Source organism: Amblyraja radiata, chromosome 1 (assembly GCF_010909765.2).
Source record: "Amblyraja radiata isolate CabotCenter1 chromosome 1, sAmbRad1.1.pri, whole genome shotgun sequence".
NCBI classification, from domain to species: Eukaryota; Metazoa; Chordata; class Chondrichthyes; order Rajiformes; family Rajidae; genus Amblyraja; species Amblyraja radiata.
The window spans coordinates 16,589,728-16,614,845 of NC_045956.1; the positions used below are offsets into that span (position 1 = coordinate 16,589,728).

The 25,118-nt window shown below is 40.7% G+C and overlaps 1 protein-coding gene across 1 annotated transcript in view; it reads left to right on the forward strand.

Moving 5' to 3' along the window:
* npy1r (neuropeptide Y receptor Y1) overlaps positions 1–15,224 on the forward strand; it is a 33,786-nt gene extending 18,562 nt beyond the window's left edge. Inside the window, exon 3 of the mRNA XM_033018238.1 lies at positions 12,763–15,224. Coding sequence (XP_032874129.1) covers positions 12,763–13,179 — 417 coding nt within the window. The 3' untranslated portion in view covers positions 13,180–15,224. The remainder of the gene's footprint in view (positions 1–12,762) is intronic.
* Positions 15,225–25,118: the final 9,894 nt, after the last annotated feature.

A 25,118-nucleotide genomic window follows, 5' to 3' on the forward strand; every position in this document is an offset into this window, starting at 1 on the left:
TCTAAATGGTTCTTACAAATACGAATGCATTTGGAAAACCTAGTGTGCATGTTATAAGTCTGTACAAATCTATTTGGGATACCTGAAATCTTTGTCACATGAATATGATTTTAAAATCATTGTAACAATACAATATTTGTAGTTTATTTAAGAGATATCTGGATATTAACTATATGATATCACATTTTCCAAAATCTGAATTCAAATCACAACTTTAGCAGACATTTAAAAGTCTATAAAGATAACAAGAGTGAGAGAAAATTATGCTGATTATTTCTCTACTTCCCAATTATGCTATAAGATTGCAACATTGTCAGTAGTTAAATGTAACAACGACTACTTTAGTTCAGAGTAAACCATCAAAATTGTCCAAATGGACCAAATTGATACGACTGTAATGTCACAGTTTTTTTTCTTTTCTTTTTTTTTTTCACTAATGCAGGACAATCAGCGTCAGTGAAGGGACAACATAATATATGGTGTCCCTTTGAAAGAAATGTTCACTTGTCTGTGGATTTGATGAATGCTTCTTGCATATCTTGCTTTAAGATTTCCACCATTAGCAGTTTGTTCTGCTTTTCACAAATTTAAGCTTTCTGATGGGTTGACTGGGGAACATGAGTAATATAATTGCTGAGATCAAAGCAATCTTTGTCACAGACTTCCTGACAAGATTACAGAAAACAGTTCATCCAGGGAAATAAAGTCACATCCACAACTGCCACAGTCACCCATGGTGTTCCTCAGGGATCGGTGCTGGGGCCACTGCTTTTTATCATCTATATTCAACCTCTTCGCAATATTCTCCGTCATTTTGGAATCAATTTTCACTGCTACGCCGATGATACACAACTTTACCTCTCCACAAAACCAAACACCTCCCTTCCCCGCAACTGCCCTCACCACCTGTCTTCAAGCTATCAGCAACTGGATGTCACTCAACCTTCTAAAACTCAATGGAAATAAAACAGAAATCATGCTAATTGGCTCAAAGTCCATACTCTCCAAAACCCACCCGTTCACCATTTCAGTTGATGACTCACCCATACCCACCTCCTCCCATGTCAAAAGTCTCGGCGTCATTCTGGACAGTACACTTTCCTTTGGCCCCCACATCAGCAATGTCACACGCTCTGCATACTTTCATCTCCGCAACATCTCCAGACTCCGCCCCTCCCTCTCCAAAGACAATACAAAAGTCCTCATCCACGCTCTGGTCACATCCCCCATCGATTACTGCAACGCCCTCCTCACTTGCACCTCCAATAAACTTCTTCATCGCCTCCAATGCATTCAGAACTCTGCAGCCCGGATCATCACCCGCACCAGATCATCGGACCACATCACACCCATCCTCACTCAGCTCCACTGGCTCCCTGTGCACCACCGGATTAACTACAAGATTTTACTGCTGACCTTCAAAGCCCTACACCACCTTGCTCCCCAATACCTCTCTGACCTGCTGCTACCATACACTCCTTCCCGGTCACTTTGTTCCTCCTCAGCTGCAATTTTAACTGTCCCCACATTTAGACTCAGCATCATGGGTGCCAGAGCCTTCAGCTGCTCTGCCCCACGTCTCTGGAACACTCTCCCACCTCCCATCCGTCACCTGAACACTATCGATCAATTCAAATCACAACTCAAAACACACCTGTTTAGATTAGCATACCCGACATAACTTCCACCATGTTCACCCTGATTTTAATGACTTAAAATGTTTTGTGTTTTTTTTGTTTTTTGTTTTTAATCAACTTGATTTTAATATTGATAAATGTATTGTGATTTTGTCCTGTAAGGTGTCCTTGGGTGTCCAGAAAGGTGCCAGCAAATAAAATGCATTATTATTATTATTACTCTGTTCAGCAACATAAAGATGCTTGGAGAATTGGGGGAAGGTTGCAAATGGAAATGGAAAAATACATTAAGTTAAATTAATGGTTGTAACCTTCCTAGCTACTTTAAAGAAAACGCTTCATATTCTCAGAGAAAATAATGACCGTGAGCTATTAAGTTGACCATTAATTAGTTATTCACATACTGTATCTAAATAATTATCTGCTATATTTCACTGATATTCCAAATACTCTCTCAAATTTCCCAATAAGGCTTAACCACAAGTACACTACATGTAATAAAAAATGTTTACATGTCACTATTTCTTTCACAATCATAAATCTTGTCTTGATGAACAAAATCACTTAATCACATAAAATAAAATAAATATTCTCCTATTATCTCAACCTTTTAACAGGATAGCAATTACTCTTCACTAAAGCATTTTTATGTACCGCCCACAGACAATCTTGCAATTACAGCTTTTTATTAGATCTAAACAGAGCTCAAAATCAAATTTAGACAATAGACAAAAGACAATAGACAATAGGTGCAGGAGTAAGCCATTCGACCCTTCGAGCCAGCACCGCCATTCAATGTGATCATGGCTGATCATCCCCAATCAGTACCCCGTTCCTGCCTTCTCCCCATATCCCTTGACTCCGCTATCTTTAAGAGCTCTATCTAACACTCTCTTGAAAGCATCCAGAGAATTGGCCTCCTCTGCCTACTGAGGCAGTGAATTCCACAGATTCACAACTCTCTGGGTGAAAACGTTTTTCCTCATCTCCATTCTAAATGGCCTACCCCTTATTCTTAAACTGTGGCCCCTGGTTCTGGATTCCCCCAGCATTGGGAACATGTTTCCTGCCTCTAGCATGTCAAATCCTTTAAAATCTTATATGTTTCAATAAGATACCCCCTCATCCTTCTAAATTCCAGTGTATACAAGCCCAGTCGCTCCATTCTATCAATATATGACAGTCAAGAAATTACAGAAGTATAGACATTTCTGTTTTCATAGCAGAGATATGCATTTATTTAAATCGAATTAATTATAAAGAAAAAAGGCTGCAAATATCTTAAAACCACAGATACTGGAATTGTCTGTGTACCCAAGTGAAACAGATCCTGTTTCCGTGCGATATGATACAGACTATATAAGATATATAAATATCTGATCTAAACTTTTGTCAGCTATATGAGTATCTGTCAATATAATTTCAGATTTTTAGAGACGTTTTCAACAATGATACAATCAATGGTGATATTCCATACAGCAAAACGTAGATTTTTCAGGTTGTTACAAACCATGGGGTCCATGCTTTGGATGCCTGGTGGACGCTGAAGTGAAGAAGTAAATCAAATTTGCATCATACGTTGGCCTTATTGTGCAAATTCTTAATGTTATCTCCCAGCATTCTCCCAGCTTTGCACGGGGCACACAAATCAGCATGAAATCTTTGTTTTATTGTCAGACAAGGCTACCTTTGGAGCTATTTCTTTCACCAATGAATAGGGTCCAATCATCTTTGAAATAATCACGTCAAAGATTTGATTAACAATTGTCAAGGTCTGTCCATATGATGAAGATATTGAGGAGTGGAAATGGTTAGCAAAGAACTACTGCTTATCTAACCATACAGTTGTATTAATACCATTATATTGTAGAATTACTGCAGAGAGATTATTATATGCATTATTTGGGTCTCAGAGTTATCTCTTGAAGATCCTCAATCTTTACAATCTCTTTAACAATATGATCAAATGTTATGTTTTAATCTTACAACAATCCCTGACTGCAACGCTTTATATTGTGGTGAATGAGCAATTAGATTGATTTGTTTAATGTAACTTATTGTAATTTATTGTGACTTTGGAATTGAATAACACGAAGTGATCGCATTCTGACAAATATCTAGACCAGATCCCCGGCATTCAGGTCTGGTGACGCAGAGGTCTATAAGAAATCCAGATACGACATTGACATGGCCATCAAAAAGGCCAAAAGGGCCTTCCGCTCAAAGCTGGAGGATGGGGCCGATGTTCGGCAACTGTGGCGGGGCTTGAATGCTATTACCTCTTACAAGGCGAAATCAGGAGGCAGTTCAAGCGACAGCAAAGCATCACTCCCTGATGAGTTCAATGCGTTCTACACAAGCTTTGATAGGGAGAACATTGACGTGCCTTCCCGAGCCCCCATTCGCCCCAATGGTATTTCAGTCACAGTCACAGAGGTCGACGTCAGAAGATCCTTCAGGGGGGTGAACCCTCGGAAAGCGCCTGGACCTGATGGTGTATACTGGTCGATTCTCAAAACCTGTGCAGACCAACTGGCTGGGGTTTTTGCGGACATTTTCAACCTCTCACTTCTGAGGTCTGAGGTTCCCACCTGCTTTAAGAGGGCATCAATAATACCGGTGCCCAAGAAGAGTAAGGTGACGTGCCTCGACCAGTGGCACTAACGTCAGTGGTGATGAAGTGCTTTGAGAGGTTGGTTATGGGGCAAATCAACTCCTACCTCGACAAGAACCTCGACCAACTACAGTTCGCCCACCGTCACAATAGGTCCACGGAGGATGCGATCTCACTGGCTCTCCACTCCGCACTGAACCACTTGGAAAATAAAAATACTTACGTCAGGCACTTGTTTATCAACTACAGCTCGGTGTTCAATACCATCCCCTTCAAGCTGGTTACGAAACTCACGGAACTGGGTCTCTGCGCTTCCCTCTGCAATTGGATCCTCGACTCCCTCATCCACAGATCACAGTCTGTTAGAATTGGCAGAAACACTTCACCCCCTACTCTACTCACTCTATACTCAATGTTTAAGAAAGAACTGCAGATGCCTGAAAAATCAAATGTGGACAAAAATGCTGGAGAAACTCAGCGGGTGAGGCAGCAACTATGGAGCGAAGGAATAGGTGACGTTTCGGGTCGAGACCCTTCTTCAGATTGATGTGGGGGTGGAGGGGCGGAAAGAAGAAAAGAAGAGGCAGAGACAGTGGGCTGTAGGAGAGCTGGGAGGGGGAGGGGGAACACCCCAGCGGCATGAACATTGACTTCTCCAATTTCAGGTAGTCCTTGCTTTCTCCCTCCTTCCCCTCCCCAGCTCTCCCACAGCCTACTATCTCCACCTCTTTCCTTCTTCTTCCTCCCCCCCACCTCCACATCAGTCTGAAGAAGGGGCTCGATCCGAAAAGTCACCTATTGCTTCATCCCACAGATGCTGCCTCACCCGTTGAGTTTCTCCAGCATTTTTGTCTACACTCTATAATCATGACTGTGTAGCCGGACATAATGCGAACACCATTTTCAAGTTCGCTGACGACACCGCCGTGGTGGGACGAATTACAGATGATGATGAGTCAGAGTATAGAAGTAAGATCGAATGGACCAAATGGTGCCAGCACAACAACCTGGCTCTCAATATCAGTAAAACCAATGAACTGATTGTGGACTTTGGAAGAGGAAGGATGAGAACCCACAATTCTGTTTACATCAATGGGACGATGGTGGAGAGAATCAAAAACTTCAAATTCCTGGGCGTGCACATTTTTGACGATCTTTCCTGGACTGATGCAATCATAAAGAAAGCACATCAGTGCCTCTACTTCCTGAGAAGATTACAGAGATTCGGTATGTCAAAGAGGTTTCTCTTGAACTTCTGCAGGTGCACAGTAGAGAGCATACTGACTGGTTGCATCGTGGCCTGGTTCGGCAACTTGAACGTCCTGGAGCGCAAACGACTGTAAAAGTTGTAAACACTGCCCAGTCCATCACCGGCTCTGACCTCCCCACCATCGAAGGGATCTATCGCAGTTGTTACCTCAAATGGCAGCCAACATCATCAAAGACCCACACCATCCTGGCCACACACTCATCTCACCACTGCCATCGGGAAGAAGGTACAGGAGCCTGAGAACTGTAACGTACAGCTTCTTCCCTACAGCCACCAGGCTATTAAACACTACAACCTCATAAGCTATGAACTACAATAGACTATTATTATTATTATTATTATTATTATTATTATTATTACACTGTTATCGTTCTTTTTTCTGAGTTTTTGTTATATTATTTATTATGATTACATATTCTGTTGTGCTGCAGCAAGTAAGAATGTCATTGTTCTATCTGAGACATATGATAATAAAACACTCTTGACTCATGACTTGACTTGACTGAGCAGCACTGGAGAGAAACACGTTAAAAATTTGACTTCAGTCTCACAAAGGAAACCCCCTATTCCTGGTGTTTACAATTCACAAGTTCAGAAACCATGGAGAGCTGTAGAGCCAACAGATTGTCAAAATGACAAATGTGGTACCATTGAACTTAGCAGAAATAGGCTTCAACTTTCTTTTTAACAAAACTTCATTACTATTCATTTCATGAATTGCTGTGCATTTCTCAATTGGTTTGATGCGATTGCTTAGGAAAATTTTCCGAGTCATAGAGCACGGAAACAGGACTTTCGTCCTAATGAATCCACGTCAACCATCAAGCACCCGTTTACTTTATTCCACTCCAGTCTCATTTTACTTTACTTTTTTTAGTTTAGAGATACAGCGCGGAAACAGGCCCTTTGGCCCACCAAGTCCGCACCGACCAGCAATCCCCGCACATTAACACTATCTTACATACACATTAGGGAAATTTGCACTTATGCCAAGCCAATTCACTTACAAACCTGTACGTCTTTGGAGTGTGGGAGGATACCGAAGATCTCGGAGAAAACCCACGTGGTCATGGGGAGAACGTACAAACTCCGTACAGACAGCACCTGTAGTCGGGATCGAACCCGTGTCTCTGGCGCTGCAAGTGCAGTAAGGCAGCAACACTGTGCAACCGTGCTGCCCTCCTCTCCCCACTTCCCCATGAACTCTCTCCAGACTCTACCAATCGCCAACGCACTTGGGGCAATTTACAACAGCCAATTAACCTACCAAGCTGCATGCCTTTGGGAATGTGGGAGGAAACTGGAGCATCCCAAGGAAACCCACAAGGTCACAGGGAGAATGTGTGAATGGCACACGTGTAGTGGCCTTGGGGTCAGAATTGGACTCAAATCACTGGAGCTTTGAGGCAGCTGCTCTGTTAGCTGCAGCACTAGTAGTGCCTAATAGGAAATCTACTCAAGAAGCAGAATGACTTCTAAATTAACAGTAAAAAGAATAAAGAAATCAATTGGTTGTTTTACTTTGCAAGTAAAACTAAAGGATGATTGTCCTATGTGCGGCATGCAGTGACTTTTTGATTCCGACTGGGGATGAAGGATCTGTCGAGGAGTGCTATTCTCACCGCCGGCCAACCAAGGTCCGAAGAAAGGACCCGACCCGAAACGTCACCTGTCCTTTTCCTCCAGGGATGCTGCCTGACCTGCTGAGTTACTCCAGCACTTTGTGCCCATCTTCGGAATAAACCAGCATCTGCAGTTCTTTTCTACACACAAGGTCTTCCTGGTTTTTTTTAGAGTTCCAGTGGTGAAGCATTTTGCCAAATGACTTTTGACAGTCAGCAGGAGGAAACAATCCCACAGAATCAACCCTCTCGTTAACCCTGGTGGTTCGAAGAACATTCCGTGCTGACTACTGCCAGGTGGTATTGTGGTCAAAGGTGTTTTTTGTTGTGCAAGGGATAGATGGTCAGGAAGGTCCAACTAAATAGTACATTGGTCAGGCTCACCTGCTGTAATACCAGGTCCAGTAGAACCTTGGCACCTTGGTGACACTTGGTGTTAGCTCGCCTTTGCCAGGCCCTTGCACAACTTCATGTAGCCACGTACAAAGATATCCATCAAGATTGCAGGATTTCTTTCCCCTTTCTCTGAAGACCTTTACATCATGTTTTGTTTAGTTTACTTTAGTTTAGTTTAGAAATACAGCGCGGAAATAGGCCCTTTGGGCCACCGATTCCGTGCTGACCACCGCACACTAACACTATCCCACACACACACTAGAGACAATTTATAATTTTACGAAAGCCAATTGGCCTACAAATCTGTACGTCTTTGGAGTGTGGGAGGAAACCGGAGCGCCCGTGGAAAACCCACGCAGGTCACGGGGAGAACGTACAAAATCGATATGGACAGCAGCCGTGAAACCCATCACTTTCATCATATGTTGCACTGATAGAAATCAATATTCAAAATATATATTTACTGTTTTCTGGATTAGCTTTAACATCCATCCCAATAGTTAAGTCCACTACAACTCTGTAATGAGTAACATTTTGGATTGCTAAATGATGAGAAAACTATTTCTGATAGGAACATAGCAGTGTTAAGCTATGATATTTTTGCAATAAGATCATAAGGACATAAGTGATAGGAGTAGAATTACGCCATTCGGCCCATCAAGTCTACGCCATTCAATCATGGCTGATCTCTCTCTCCCTCCCAACCCCATTCTCACGCCTGCCTCTGACACCTGGACTAATCAAGAATCTATCTAACTCTGCCTTAACTATATCATTGACGGCCTCCGCAGCCTTCTGGAGCAAAGAATTCCACAGATTCACTACCCTTTAACTAAAGAAATTCCTCCTCATCTCCTTCCTATAATAACGTCCTTCAATTATGAAGCTATGACCTCTAGTCCTAGACTCTCCCCCGAGTGGAAACATCCTCTTCCTGTCCACTCTATCCAAGCCTTTCACTATTCTGTATGTTTCAATGAGGACCCCCCTCATTCTTCTAAACTCCAGTGAGTACTGGCCCAGTGCCGACAAACGCTCATTGCGAAATTTTTCCCAAAATATCACACTGAATTAAAATAAATCATGTTTAATAGGTTAAAGTATAAATTCCATTGTTTATATTTCAGACATTGATGAGTGTAGGAAGTGTGAAAAGCAGAACAAAACAACTGTTGAGAATTGGAAAACTCAAATCATTAAATCTCCTGACAATTAGTGTTCTTGAGTCTCACAGCATTGAAGGGGGAGAGGAAAGAAAAAAGGGAACAGGGGAATACTGAATGAGAAATGATAGCCATGAACAGTGACAGCAGTGTGACGTTTTGGCACATTGGCTTGAAACAAGTTACAAATTCAACCCATTCAGATGCGATGAGTCCACAGAGACCTTAAGCAGTGCAGTCTTGTCTTTTATTTTGTTCCCAGTTCCCGTTTTCTAGACTGTTTGATAGCAACAATGGAGTTTCCATTGGTAACACAAATACAGTATGAATAGCAAAAATGGATGAACATTTTGAAGTCAGTCACAGCAAGAGAGAAAAAGGAATAAGAATTCTCCTACTCACTGTTAGCAAATTCATAACAGTGCTTTTGAAGCTTTTCTTTGCCTGTCATTTGTGGTGATACACTAAGTGCAGGTTTAAGAATTATATTCAGCGTTTCACTAGAACTACTGAATAAATAAATAAATAATTAATAAATAAATAAATAATATAAATGTTGCTCCTTGCAGGGATCTTATCCCACATAGGAATACATAGAGTTATTGAGCTGTACGCACGGACTCAGATCCTTCTGTCCACTTTGTGTCAGAGGTTATGGGGAGAGGGCAGGAGAATAGGGTTAGGAGGGAGAGGTAGATCAGCCATGATTGAACGGCAGAGTGGACTTGATGGGCCGAATGGCCTAATCCTACTCCTATCACTTATGACCTTATGACCTTGTCCATGCCGACCAAGTTGAAATATTGGAATAGTCACATTAGCCTGAATTTGAACCATAAAAAAAAAAGTTTAAAATGTACACAGGGAAGGGGACGGCTTGGCACCTATCCAATTTACACACTGGTCACTAATTTTAACTGATTTTTTTTCAGAAAACATTTTCTGTATATTTTAAAATATTACAATTAACAGGATTTAGGGGATGTTTCCAAGATAGACTAATTCAATTACCGATTAATAATTCAAAGACTGATTTATTGAACAGTGAGAATTATTATAATTTCAAGTAGATTGTAGCTTTGAGATGATGTATGAAGATATTCTATTTTATATTGCATTAATAGTTTCTCTATGGCGTTGTGCAATGATTTACATGAGCCTCACTCCTTCTTAAGTTAATGCATTTTAGAGAACACAGTTAAGGATATAATTGTTAGTAACTCATTGTGTACTTTGGTTGCCTTAAAGAATAGCTAATACTAGAAGTTTGTGTCTTTTTAACTACTTGTATTTTCCTCTGCATTTCCTCTGCATTCCCTGTGCAAGACGATACCTTTATGAATATGCTCTCAGAGGAATCAAGTTATAGTTGACATCTTGCCAAGTGTGTATTCTAGTGTGCAATGTTACAAATAATTAGGAAAACGAACAGAATGCAAAGGAAGGAAGGCAAATATTCCAGTTCAGTCAGGTGACTGGTGAGACAACATGTGGACTGTTGTTGTAGGAAAGAACTGCAGATGCTGTTTTAAACCAAAGATAGACAGGTGAACAGAGGGATCAGGGAATAACTGTGCACAGTTCCCTGAAAGTGGAATCTCATGTAGATAGGGTGGTAAAGAAAGCTTTTGGTGTGCTGGTCTTTATAAATCAGAGCATTGAGTATAGAAGTTGGGATGTAATGTTAAAATTGTACAAGGCATTGGTGAGGCCAATTCTGGAGTATGGGGTACAATTTTGGTCGCCTAATTATAGGAAGGATGTCAACAAAATAGAGAGAGTACAGAGGAGATTTACTAGAATGTTGCCTGGGTTTCAGCAACTAAGTTACAGAGAAAGGTTGAACAAGTTAGGGCTTTATTCTTTGGAGCGCAGAAGGTTAAGGGGGGGACTTGATAGAGGTCTTTAAAATGATGAGAGGGATAGACAGAGTTGATGTGGATAAGCTTTTCCCACTGAGAGTAGGGAAGATTCAAACAAGGGGACATGACTCGAGAATTAAGGGACAGAAGTTTAGGGGTAACATGAGGGGGAACTTCTTTACTCAGAGAGTGGTGGCTGTGTGGAATGAGCTTCCAGTGAAGGTGGTGGAGGCAGGTTCGTTTTTATCATTTGAAAATAAATTGGATAGTTATATGGACGGGAAAGGAATGGAGGGTTATGGTCTGAGCGCAGGTATATGGGACTAGGGGAGAATACGTGTTCGGCACGGACTAGAAGGGTCGAGATGGCCTGTTTCCGTGCTGTAATTGTTATATGGTTATATGGTTATAGACACAAAATGCTGGAGTAACTCAGCGGGACAGGCAGCATCTCTGGATAGAAGGAATGGGTGACGTTTCTTGTCGAGACCCTTCTTCAATCTGAAGAATGGTCTTGATCCGAAATGTCTCACATTCCTTCTATCCAGAGATGCTGCCTGTCCCGCTGAGTGACACCATCATTTTATGTGGACTGCTGTGTATCACATCAGTTTCCTTATTAAGAAAGAATGTTAATGTATGTTCAAAGTAGTTCAGCGAGTACTTAGTGGATTAATACACCATGTACAGTTCATCCTATGAGGAACGTTTGGACAGACTAGGCTTGTATCTGCTGGATTTTCAAAGAGTCAGAGGTGATTTGTTTGAAGAATGTAAGAGGGGTCTTAACAGTGTGGGTGTGTAGGGGGTTCTCCCTGTTGTGGGAACTAGGGATCACTATTAAAAAAACTTAACATAAGGTTTTTTTTTCCTCCCAGAGCCATTGAGGATGAAAACAGGCCCTTCGGCCCAACTTGTCCATGGTGACCTCATTTTATAGCTGAACCAGTACCAATGTAGATCTTTATACTTGTCTACTTCAAATGGTGAAGGAAGCAGAGTTCTTGACTATTATTAAGGTGGAAATAGTTAAATACTTGAAAAGCAAAGGGGTGAAAAGTTACCATGGAAATGCAGATTTGACGTTACAGTCTGATCAACCACGATCTTATTGAAAGATGGAGCAGGCGTGAGGAGCTAAGTAGCCTATTTCTGCTCCTGGTTCTTGATGCGTTGGCATAGGCATTGACCCTATTCAGGCAATTCAAAGAGAAGGTTGCACTGCCGAGCCTGACCCTCTAATCTTCTAGTAGGAAGAACCTTCCACAAGGGTCACTGGTTAGGAATTCGGTGCCAAAACCTTGGATTTGTTCCTTAAGTCAGGATAGTGTAGCCAACTGAGCATTCCTTCTATCATGCAGGCAGAGATGAGCCAACTCAGCAGAAACTACTGGAGGACTGAGCATTTCCTGGACTGTAAGACGTAGCTGGTGGTTCATTAGTCCATTTACTGACTAGGGAGCTGTCACCTTAGAGAAATAATAATTCTAGAAAATAATATCTATCTATATTTAAAACTCTGTGTGTGGCTGTGTGTGTTTCTGACTTGTGGCTGCCAGCCTTTGATTCGTTGCTACACCAACACCCGACCCAGAAATGCCGAGTTTTTTTCCATTTCGGTAGAGATTTCACTTTTCATTCCAAGTATCCACTCCTCATTAAATTTCGTCGTGTTTATGTACACATTTTTAATAAAATCCTTCCCCCCACTCACTCATTTTGTCGCCTCCTGCTGGCCAGCGACCATAACGGCTGCTGCCGCCCGCATCCCGCCTCAAAGACGCCATTTAAAAACAGCTGCACTGCTGATTCCTGAGCCGCCTGAGTTGGTGGACCACGTCTCCCGTGGGGGCTACGGGTAGGGAACGGCTGCGTTGGGGGAGCAGACCCAACGGGTCTGCACTTCGTCTAGTATCCTATAAATTTAATGCTTGAATGACTAAATATAACATGTTAAAAATAATGGGTAGACACAAAATGCTGGAGTAATTCAGCGGGACAGGCTGCATCTCTGGAGAGAAAGAACGGGTGACGTTTCGGGTCGAGACCCTTCTTCAGGCTGACCCCCTCTGTGGTTCCTCCTTCCCTCCGACACCGCTGAGTTACTCCAGCATGTTGTGTCCACCATCGATTTAAACCAGCATCTGCAGTTCTTTCCTACAAACCTGTTAAAAGTAATCTTGTTTTGTCTTTAAAAGATATATGTGCGCCTGAGGAGGAGAAACAACATGATGGACAAGATGAGAGAGAATAAATACAGGGCAGATGAGAACAGAAGAATCAACATTATGCTCATCTCTATCGTAGTTGCGTTTGCAGTCTGCTGGCTACCTCTCAACATCTTCAATGCTGTTTTTGATTGGAACTATGAGGCCATTAATAATTGCCACCACAACCTGGTTTTCTCCATTTGCCATCTGGCAGCGATGCTCTCAACCTGCACAAACCCCATTTTTTATGGGTTCCTCAATAAGAATTTTCAGAGGGATTTGCGATCAATTCTCCATTACTGCAAATGCAGCCCCAGAGAGGAGGACTATGAGGCCATTGCCATGTCAACCATGCAAACTGAGATCTCCAAGAGCTCTCTGAAACAGACAACACAAATTGCTTGAGTTTTGTTGATTTAAAAATCTTGTTTGAGCAGTATGAACAGTAATTAATCCCTTGACCTATGCCACTGAATGTCACAAGGGATCTTTCTATCTACCTTCATGAACTTTGTACTTTATCTGTTAAACAGGAGATTCCTTGCAACTTGTTTTTACAACTTGTTCCTTACAACCTGTACTCCATAATGGATAAATCTTACCTTATTTTGAAGAACACTTTGCTACAATAGCTAGAGATCAGAAAATTTACAACATGAAACTTATATCTTTTCTTCATGTGTTTTTTTTCGCAACAGCATTTTATTAGCTACCTGCACTATATTCAAATTATATTCTGTTAGCATGCACTTTTTTTTTCAAAATCTTCTGAACATATTAACAAAAAATAATTGTCTATAGTGATTCCTGTCAAGGAGAAGTGAAGTGGAAGGTGTTGGCTTTTTTCCCAAGTTGAAAGGAAAATGAAAGAACCATCTACTTCATTACCTCCCAGCAACAGTAATGGATGAGTGGTATTGTTTTTCTTGGGCAGACAATGGTCAATGATAGAAGGACGTGTAAATAAGAAAGTCATTGATTTTGAGAAACCATTTTGTTTCACAAAAAAATGTATTTTTTCTCGCAGGTTTGATTCTACAAGTTCACTCCCATTCTGCACCAAGTAAAATCTGCAGCAGATACCATGAACCAAAAAAAAATTGGTGTGATAACAATCTTTGGGTTATCCTGATAAAGTGTACAATTATAATACCAGTATTGTTCAATTGTTGTATATTTAATGCATGACAATGTTTGGTGCGAATAGCTCTTATCAGCACTAACAAGCATATTTTTCAGAATGAGGTACTTAATAAGAAATGTCTACCATCGCCAGAACAAACAAGTCATTAACACTCAAACTGAAGCAAAAGAAAAATGACCAATACCAGTTTTTGATAGTGAAATGTTGCCAAATTATTACACAGGTTAAGTTTATTAATTTAGATTTATGTACTTACTTGACTTGTGAATGGGTTACTTTACAATCTCAGCTTGATGAAAAGGACTTGATGCATTTAGCCTGTGCATGCTTTGTGCAGGAATTAGCTTTGTCTGAGGGTGCAAATAACAACAGAGTATTTAATATTCTGTTTAAGAAATGAATAATTATCTTCAAAAAGATCACAGAGAAAACATTTACTGCCATTGGACCTAAACAGATCACGATAGCCTCAATCTAATTCTTTATCTGCATTGAAGTACGGTACTGAACTGTTTCTGAAGAAGGGTCCCAACCCGAAACATCATCTGTCCACTCCGTCCCCAGATGCTGCCTAACTTGCTGAGTTATAGAGCACTTTGTGTTTCTTTTAGTTTTACAGCACCTGCCGTTCCTTGTGTCTCCATCTATCCGTACTGCGTTAGCGTATCTCATTCAGAGCACAGGTAAAAAACACCTTGGGTCAAAGATGGGAAAATCATACAGATTTCAAAGAATACTTTGTTTGAAATACCCTTGGGTTGCAAACTGCATCATATGAATGTAAATCTTTCTGTCTTTCCACTTCCTGTGCTGGAAGTCTGTATCTGTTTTATTCCAGTAAGAAGTGGATCACATTCATATTTGATATCCACTGTGGTGTAACTTAATTAAACTCGCTGTGTCTGAATGGTGAATAGTGGCTATTATGGTATCGGAGTGGAAATGCTCCAGTGAATCAGTCTATATGTGGTGCCTTGATATTGCCTGTCTCTGCAATAGTTTAGTTATAGTTGTAAATAACAGTTTGTGATTTGTGTGGTGTTATGTATGCATGTGTGTCTGTGTCTGTGCACACATGTGCGTGTGTCTATGTGTGTATGCTTGTGGGTGGGTGTGCATGTGTACAGATTCCTCAAAACTGTTGACTTCCTTGTTGAGATCCACAAAGTTGTGAGGAAGAAATCTAAACGGGGGAAGAACAGAATAACACCGAACAGAAATAAATGTAACAGTTTTCGCTTTAAAAAAAAAACTACTAGCTTTGCTATTTCCTTGGTGTAATAAAATAAAACAGATGCGAGCCTGATCTAAAATCTCTGTTGGTATGTTAACTTGGCTCAGTTGACAACGCTGGAAATATGAGGCAACATTTTGTGATCTCAATAATACTCACTCCTTGATGTGAGGATATAACCAACTTCAGTGCAATACTGATGGGAATCTGCATTGAGGTAGATGCTCTTTGAATGTGAAACAAGGGCATTTAGTCCAAGATTTCAACACCATTGAAGAATGTCAAAGGGTCATGAGAGCATCGAGACCTAAAATCCTTCCTCAGCCAAGCTCTGTGCCAAATGATTGCCACCGTGATGTAAACTATAATTTGAAACTTGATGTTTAATACTTGAGTGCTTTTCAGAATGTGATCAAACATCAAATAAATGTAAACCCTTTCGAGAACTGACAATGTATAACAGGAATAAATAATTTTTTCTTCGAGGCATTCAACAAAATATCAATAGGGATCTCTGAAACAGGTAAAATTAATAGGAACCAGTAGTTTTACATGTTATTTTTCAGTAATTGAATGCACATTGGATTGAAGTAACGTTTTACATTAGAAACTCCTTTATCCATCATAATGACGAAGAGTATTAATTAGCAAGAGCTCTACATTACAATTTCACAAGCTGTTTTAATTAACGGAAGGATGGCAAGGACAATACAGCTAAACATCAATTGAGTAACAAATTACTTGGACTGTAAGGTTGATTTAATTCAGCTCGATGAAGATCAGTGTAGTGAGCTATGCAATTAACCAATGTCTGACATAAGACTCTGTTCAGTAGATTTCTAATAGATAATTGGGAATGTGAATAATTGAACCTCACATCATCTGTGGTGTTGGCTGAGGAAGAATCCCTTCTTTAAAGAAACATGCACATCTAATAGTAAATACCAATATACACAGCCAAATGTTGGAGTGAGTTCTTCCCTTCTCTGTCAGACACTGAGAATCGTTGTTCAAATATATTTGCACTCACATTTTCACAAAAAATGAGTGTTTGGACATGGATTAGTGATCCAACTCTTGAATATTGAGGTCGCCATGCCAAATTGGAATTGAGGTAAAGCTGTGTACTTCCCTGCCTTAAAAAGAGCTGAATGAAAAGCAGAGCTATATTGTTGCATGAACACGTTTTTGCAGAACATCTTGATCACTAACTTTTCAAGGGGGTGATGTAACTGACAGCGGAGTTTTTAAATGCCTTGCTGAGGATGCTCATCAACAAATACAGATTTGAAAAAAAAGTAACACCTTAAAGCAAGGGCAGGGAATGTCGTGTGCAATTAGCCCAGTCTATTCAACACAATGGTGTCAATGGCTGAAATTCATGTTACCAGCCCAGGGTAATGATTTCAGCACTGTTCACTGAATTCACTGATCACCTATTGCACAAGCAGTGGGCTGAATTTGATGGGCAGCAAACACCAGTGCAGCCTAGCCTATGTTACTTGAAGCCAAACTGCGATTTTTAAAATAGAGGTGCATCGTGGCTGCAGCAAGTGGGTGGAGGTGAATGGAAATGATGAAAACAGATGCTGCAACAACAAATGAGCTTTAGGTTGAACTGGAGGAACTGAGATGGAAATCGGCTGAAAATTAACATCTCTGGTCATTGCACTGCATTGCATTGCACTGCAGATTTCCAGCATTTGCAGTATTTTGCATTGGGATCCTGTTTGATGCATCGTGCATGTGGCAAGGCACAAGTGGACATTAAGCGGTTGGATTCAATTCAGGTTAGAGACATCACTGAGTTAACAGGTAGTGCTTTCAATGCATCATATGCAGTCAATAATATCCAGCACTGTGGGCATGACTGCTTACTAAGTTCATCCACTGTTCTGTGATAAAGAGAATGAAACATGTTCAATTGTCTCAGAACAGAGTGTGAATGTGACTTCCCAGGCATAGCTGTTTGTGGCAAAATGGGATATTTACTACTGAAGAGGAGTAATGCATCATTTTCCATTTCTAGTCCCACCATCAAAAATAATGGCAGAGAAGTCAAAAAGGTCACGAGCCAAGAATAGTTTGTTGTCTTATTTCCCAAAATGGAACAATGAAATTCTTACTTGCAGCAGCACAACTGGTGTGTAAGCGCAGTACTCAATAGATACCATAATAAACAGTAAGATGTGCAATTAAAGAAAGAAATATAGTGCAAAAACAAAGTTCAAATTCCCTACTACGACTCAGGCAGTTCGTAGTTCTGGGTTTAGTTGCCGTTCATCGTGTTCAATAGGCCAATGGTTTTTCGAAAGAAGCTATTCCTGAACCTGAACATTAGAGTTTTCAGACTCCTATACCTTCTTCCCAATGGCACGAGTAAAAAGAAAGAGTCACCAGGGTGGCGTGGATCCTTGATGATGCTGGCTGTTGGAACTGCATCTGAGTTTGTGCAACATCTCTGCGCAGACATCCCTCCTGGTCTCATGCATTACTCCTCACTGAACTTCTGGTATAGGAACTACTCCCTGAAAGCACTGGATGAATTATCCTATCCTCTTGTTGAGGGCCCATCTCATTCCCCTCCCTCTTCTAACATAGCGTCTGGATTTGTAACACCGCTCGTCATGCTCCCTGCAGTCACAGCAAAAAATAAATACCAAAAGACTCATGTCACGGAGCAACTGGCCATTCCAGAGACCTTGAAGTCAAAGCACAGTCCTTCAGTACCGCTGCTTCCTGAACACATTCGGAATTTCAAAGCAAACTAAAAACTCAACACTAATTGAATTGAAGTGACATTCAGTGGATGTTCATCAGCAAATAAACTCCGGGCAGTAGATAATTCCTTCAATTAGCATTGGTTGTGAAAGGGGGAAATCCTTTCTGCTGCTGTCCAATGTTAACATAGTAGGTTGTTTGCTTTGCTGAGCTCCTGCTTTATAGTAATGGCTGTAATCTGCCTTGTTCATTGATACATGCTCTGCAGACATCCAGCAGGTAACAGCATTGTGCATATTTCTCATTCGTTGTGTTGTCAAGCTACAAATACACATTTGTAGTTACATATTGGACACATATTGGAACAAAACACACCTCTTATACCCGAACATGCCAATGTATGGTGGCATTTTGATACCCACAAGCCATGTGTAATTGTGGCCTTTAAGATGATGCATGAATGATACTCCAGGTGAAACAATGTACAAAATGGAATTTTACTTTTGTTAATTCACGAATACATCAGATGATACCTCCAATGACTTCTGAACTATTACACATATAAAGCAAAGCAAAATAATTGAAAGGAAATAAAGGTACAGTATGCTCAAAATAACAGATTTTCTAAGAGCCGTTTGCAATATAACAGCCTAACATAAAGAATAGATGTCTTTGTCATTAAATTTGAACATTCAACTCAACAGCTATCTTTCCCTGGGCCCTCTTTCATTAATTCACTACAAGAAATAACAAACTTTTTTTTCAGACATATGATCTTTGTTTTTGCAAAAATGATAATTTAAAGTTCTAGTTTAAAAAAAAAAACACATTATGCGATTTACTTTCTCTTCTGAACAAGGATTTGTACTGTTTCCATAATACTGATTAATATTCTCATATCTTACCTATATGTGAAATTCTAAAAGTAATCCTATAGAATTGGAAGTGATAATTTACTGTGTAGATTACAAGCCATCCATAATAAATACTCAATAGTAAATAATTACTTTCATAAACTATATTATTCTATTCTGAACTAACGAATGACACCAAATTACAAGAAAAGGCATACAATATGGCAACATTAGTGGCTGGCCAAAAATAATGAAGAAATCAGCAAGGGATGACTAGAAGAAAACAAAGAGATCCGGTCCATCAAGTCTAATCCCCACCATTCAATCATTACTGATCTATATTTCCCTCCTAACCCCATTTTCCTGCCTTCTCCCCATAATCCCTGACACCAGCACTAATCAAGATTTATGAAAGGAATTTATGAGGGTAAGGTAGCTAGTGAAATAAAACCAATTCTAAGCCAATGCGCAGGTAAAGGGTAAATAAGGCAAACATTATGTTTCTTGGAGGATCGTAATGGGGAATTAATAATAGGAATCAGAGAAAAATCAAAGTTTTTAAATAAATATATTCACAATAGAAGACACAGCAACATTCCCAATCATAGTAGAAAAAAACAATAGCAAAAGGAAGGGAGAAATTTTAGACTAATCACTGTAAGACTGGTAATATGTTACATGGTGAATTACTGGGACTAAAGGCTGGACCTGATACTCTGTACACTGCGGCTTTAAAAGATGTGGCTGTAAATATACTATTCGCAGATTAAGATCTATCAAAATTTCCTACATTTTGGAACCGTAGCAGTGCATTATAAAACTATAGGTGAAACTAGAAAATAGAGAGGCTGAAATAGGTTTATCACACAGGTAAATGTTTGTTGCCATGGGGTTAACTTAGTAGCATGGTTGGAGAACTGACCACCAGAAAACAGAATTGGACTCAATGAATCATTTTCAGTTTTCTTGGCTGTAAAGGGCCTGTCCCACGAGCATGCGACTCCATGCGGCAAGCGCGACCTAACATGGTCGCTTGAGCCGTACGGCCTCGCGGGGCTGGTCCCACTTCGATCGCCGGAGCCGTATGGAGTTGTGCGGAGCTGGTCCCGACATCGCGCGGGGCTCCGAAAAACTGACAGTGTTCTAAAATTCCATGCGGCAACAGCATGCCGGTCCGCAGCTGCCTCGACACTGTACGCACCGCCTCGACGGGCATACGCAGCGTCCCGACACCGGACACAGCGTCTTGACGCCGTACGTCACGCGCGGACTTCGCTCGAACTTCACGTCACTCACTCGACCTCCGCGCGGCCCCTGCTTCCGGTTTGGTCGCGCTGGCCGCATGCAGTTGCATGCTGGTGGGACCGGCCCTGTAAGGGGATCAGTCGACCTCCGCGCGGCCCCTGCTTCCGGTTTGGTCGCGCTTGCCGCATGCAGGCCGCATGCTTGTGGGACAGGCCCTGTAAGGGGATCAGTCGACCTCCGCGCGGCCCCCGCTTCCGGTTTGGTCGAACTCGCCGCATGCAGTTGCATGCTGGTGGGACCAGCCCTGTAAGGGGATCAGTCGACCTCCGCGCGGCCCCCGCTTCCGGTTTGGTCGCGCTTGCCGCATGCAGGCTGCATGCTTGTGGGACAGGCCCTTAACTGGTGTAGTGTCATGGAGATTGATCTTTACTTATGAATTCGATGAAGGGGCCAGCTAAAGCCAAATTTGCTGAAGACGCAAACCAGGTGGAAATGCAAGTTGGGAGGAGGATGCAGAGTCTGCAATGGGATATAAAAGGTTTAAGCAAATGTTCAAATAATAGTAGATGAAGTATAATGTGGGATAACTGTGGGGTAACTGTGAGGTTATCCACTTCGGTATAGTAGAATAGAAAGACCAATATTGCTTTAATGGAGAGAGACAACTGAACACTGCTGCATGTGAAGATTTACTGTAGGTACTTTGTTTATGAAAATAATAGTTTATGCAAATGCATCAAATAATGAACAGGACAAATGGAATATTGCCTTTTATGGCAAAGGGGACTGAGCATGAACGTGAAACAATTTTGCAACAACTGTACTGAACATTGGTGAGAGCACACCTGGCATTTTGTGCATGATTCGGGTCTCCTTACTTACAGTAAGCAGGGGAATGCAAGGTTGATTCCTGGGTTGAACGAGTTGATTAAAGATGCAAGACTGAATAGGTCACACCTACACCGCATGGCATTCAGAAAGAGGGTTTCTTGTTAGGTACGAGGTGGCTAGACAAGGTAGCTACTGAGAGGATGTTTCCAATGATGGAGAAACCTCGAACAAATTGCACAGTTTCAGATGATGACACTGCCTAGTCAAAATAGGGTTGAAGTATTACTTTTTTCAGATGGCGGTGAATATCTGGGAATCTTTAGCTTTGAAGGCTGTCGTTAAATATATTTTAATGCCAAGACAGATTTTAAGTCTTCGATTTTAAGTCAGGGACTATGGGACAGGAAATTGGAGAACAATTTCAGATGAGTCATGATCTTATTGAATCTTATCTTATCTTATCAAGTCCACATCAGAAGATTAGATATTGTTCAGCCAGAGCTGAACACACTTCTCGGCATCTTCATTGTAGGCGGCGAAATCGGCAGCTGTGCATTGGATTTCCAGTTGAGGGCATCTCAGCAGGTGTTCCATTGCTTGTGGTCCAATGCCACATTCGCAGGTGACATAATTGGAGTTATATCCCCAGTTGTTTAGAGACACGTTGGCAACACCAGTTCTCAATTATTAAATTGAAATATTGAATGATGGAGCAGGTTTGAGAAACCAAATTACCTACACGTATTTCTTGGCTTTCTTTTTGATCGACGGAAGAGTCACGTTGAAATGAATAATCTGAATTTAAATATCTTTCTTAAATAATCAACAAGCTTGAAAGGATTTTATTTTCTCTTGTCATTCTTTCAACAGTTGTTCAATTATTTTATTTCAGAATTAAAACAATTGTACATTGTGGTATTTTTGCGCTTGAGCAAGATATTAATCTGCAAAGAAATGTGTATTTATGAGCTATGTAAGCTGATGTATTTTGTGGAATGTATACCTTTACCAGCATCATATATTTTTGAACTCATGAATTCAAAAGATTTGAAAAGGTGCAGTGCAAAACAAAAACTTCAAGATTGGTACAAAATCACCATTGAATGTCCAACTGTTCGGTAAAAGGATATATTTGTGCAGTTTGTATCAAAATATTTGTTATTAATGGGATGTTCATTATTTACAAGAAAGATGAAGTGTTGACCTTCACATGTCATCATACAAATAAAATAAATGAAATTATGTTTTCTGTGTCTGTACATAAACTGAGTTGTATATGCAGAAGGTTTTACAAAGATGAATTTTGCAATTGATGTCCATGCAAAACAAAAATCAATTTCTATTGCAATTTATCAAAGGAAACAATTTGCACATAGTTGCACAAATAAATATTAAGAGGACAGACAAAATTCAATTTACAGACAAAATTCAGTGAGTTTCACAATGTGATTACCTTGAAGCAGGCAAAAGTAATTATCTCTGCTGAGTGCCAAAATTATTCGGGAAGCAAAACTGCACACGTTGCTTTTGTACTTTGTTGATAATAATAATCCACAACAACACTTCGCCTGATGTCTTTGATGATATTTGATGAATATCAATACTTTGGTGAGAGTTGTAACAATATTACTTTGTCCATTTCAGTAAATACGATGGATACAGTTTGGTGCTTTTAATCCAAAGGTTGATTATCTGATTTGGTTGCAATACTAAAGAGGGAGAGTGATAAATATGGTGCCCTAATGGAAGAATATATGACTTGAATAACCCCTTTAAAAATTGCTGGGAAAGTTTAGTCTCAAGATAAATCATGGAAACAGACCCTTTTACCAACCAAGTCCATGCCACCCATTCACACTCGTTCTATGTTATCACACTTTCTCATCCATTCCTGACATATTCGGGGCAATTTACGGAGGGCAATTAACCTATAAACCTGCACATGTTTGGGATGTGGGAGAACGCCGGAGCACCCAGAGTAAACCCACATGGTCAGTGAGAGAACATGCAAACTCCACACAGACAGCATCCAGTCAGGATCGAACACGGCCTGGCGTTGTGAGGCACCAGCTCTAACAGCCTTAAAGGATATGTTGTCACTTAACATGCACATAATGCATCAGTGTTCTAAAAATGTTCAGAACATTTCATATTAGGTTGAAACTATTCAACAACTGAATGAAAGATTACCTTTATAATGGGGGAACAAAGGACAACAAAGCCAAGGGAAGGAGAGACAAATAGAGGAGCACAAATTGACAGGCCCTTCGGCTCACCGAGTCCACACCGACCATCGGTCACCCATACAATAATTTTATATCATCCCACTTTCGCCTCCTACACACGAGGGCCAATTTAAATAAACCAATTAACCTACAAACCTACATGTCTTTGGAAAGTGGGAGGAAATTGGAGCAACTGGAGAAAACGTACATGGTCACAGGGAGAACGTGTAAATTCTGCACAGACAGCATCCGTAGTCAGGATCGAAACCAGGTCACTGGCACTGTGAAGCAGCAGATCTAACTGCGTCACTGCGCCATGGATAGATATACATATATCTATCCATATATATATATACACAGCTCGACCATGGCACAGTGGCATGTAATAATTATGAGAGGCAGAAAACGTCTGACACACGTACACATCTCTGTGTATATTTTATTACAGGCAGATAATGTCCGTGGAGCCCACTCAACCAATAAATTACATATAGTATTCAAGTCAGCACGATAAGCCCAACTATTCTAGTAGTGCTGTGAATTTATTTCCCGCAAATCATTTTCCAATTTTTATTTGAAATCATAACTTGGCTTCACATCACTTTCATAGGTAGTCAGTTACCATTCATTATATAAGAAAACTCCTCCTCACGTCTGCCCTGCATGTTTCCCCTGAACTTTAAATCCATCTTTCCACTCATTGCCTTATCATCAGATAAAGAAAAAGTCTCCATCTACCTTGTCTCAACTATCATAATCCCCCTTCTACGCCTCTATACCTTATCACGGCTCAATTTCCTTCCCTCTCACATCTTAACCTAATCTTCCTCATCCTTGAAATCATTCTGATAAATCTTCTCGGCACCATCTCAAGGACTTTTGTATCTTTCCGAATGTGAGGAAACCAAAACTGGATATGGTATTCTAATTGCAGCCAACTCAAAACTTTATCAAAGCTCAGCATTTTCTCAGTGTATGTCCTCAATATCTGTACAGATAAAGCTCAGAATAGCATTTGATTTTCTAAGTACTTTCTCAAGATGTCCTGCCATCCTCAGAGATCCATGCAGATGAACCCTCAGCAGGCATTTCCCTAACTGCCAATGTTTATTAATTCAGCTTGCCTTTCTGTGTCTGGCATTTCATAAGATCTTAAGATATAGGAGAAGAATTGGGCCATTCGGCCCATCGAGTCTGCTCTGCCATTCAATCATGGCGGATCTATTTTCCCCTCCCAACCCTATTCTCCTGCCTTCTCCCTATAACATTTGTCTCCCTTTCCAATCAAGATATTAATAAAAATATTTAATGACTTGGCACCTGTGGCAATGAATTTCACAAGATTCACAACATTCTGGCTGAAGAATTTCCTCCTCATTTCCTTTCTATAGGTATGTTGTTTTATTCTGATGTTGTGCCCTCTGGTCCCAGACTTTCACAATACTGGAAACATCCTCTCCACTTCTACTCTATCTAGAATTCCATTATCCGGTATATTTTAATGAGATCTCCCCTCATCCATCTAGATTTGATCGAGTACAGACCAGAGTCATAAAAAGCCCCAGGTTTCAAACAGAGACATTAGAAATGTTACTTGAACAAGTGTCAAGTTGCTATTTCCAATCCACTGACTCTTGCTACATTATGGTAATCCATCATCAACTCCATCACATTTAACTTGGCAACCTAGGACTGAAAGTCTTCTGGACCAGCTGATTTATCCACTCTGCCATAGTCAGCACAAACAGTAAGTAACTTGTGTAGCCCATCTATTATCTCTACTGACTTTTATCACCATTGTGTTCTTCGGTAGACACCAATAATACATACTCATTGAGTTTTCTAACCCTGCATTTACTTTTCAGCATACATCATCTTCTTTGCTCTAAGTAGATTTTACTCAACCTCATAATTACCACTAACTATTTACAGACCAGCTGGTAGAACTGCTGCCTCATAGCACCAGAGACGTGGGTTTGATCCTGATCTCGGATGTTGAATGTGGTCCTTGCACATTCTCCCTGTGCCCACATGGAGTTCCTCCAGGTGCCATTCTATTTTCATCTTCTTCCTTATTTTTCGCTTCATTC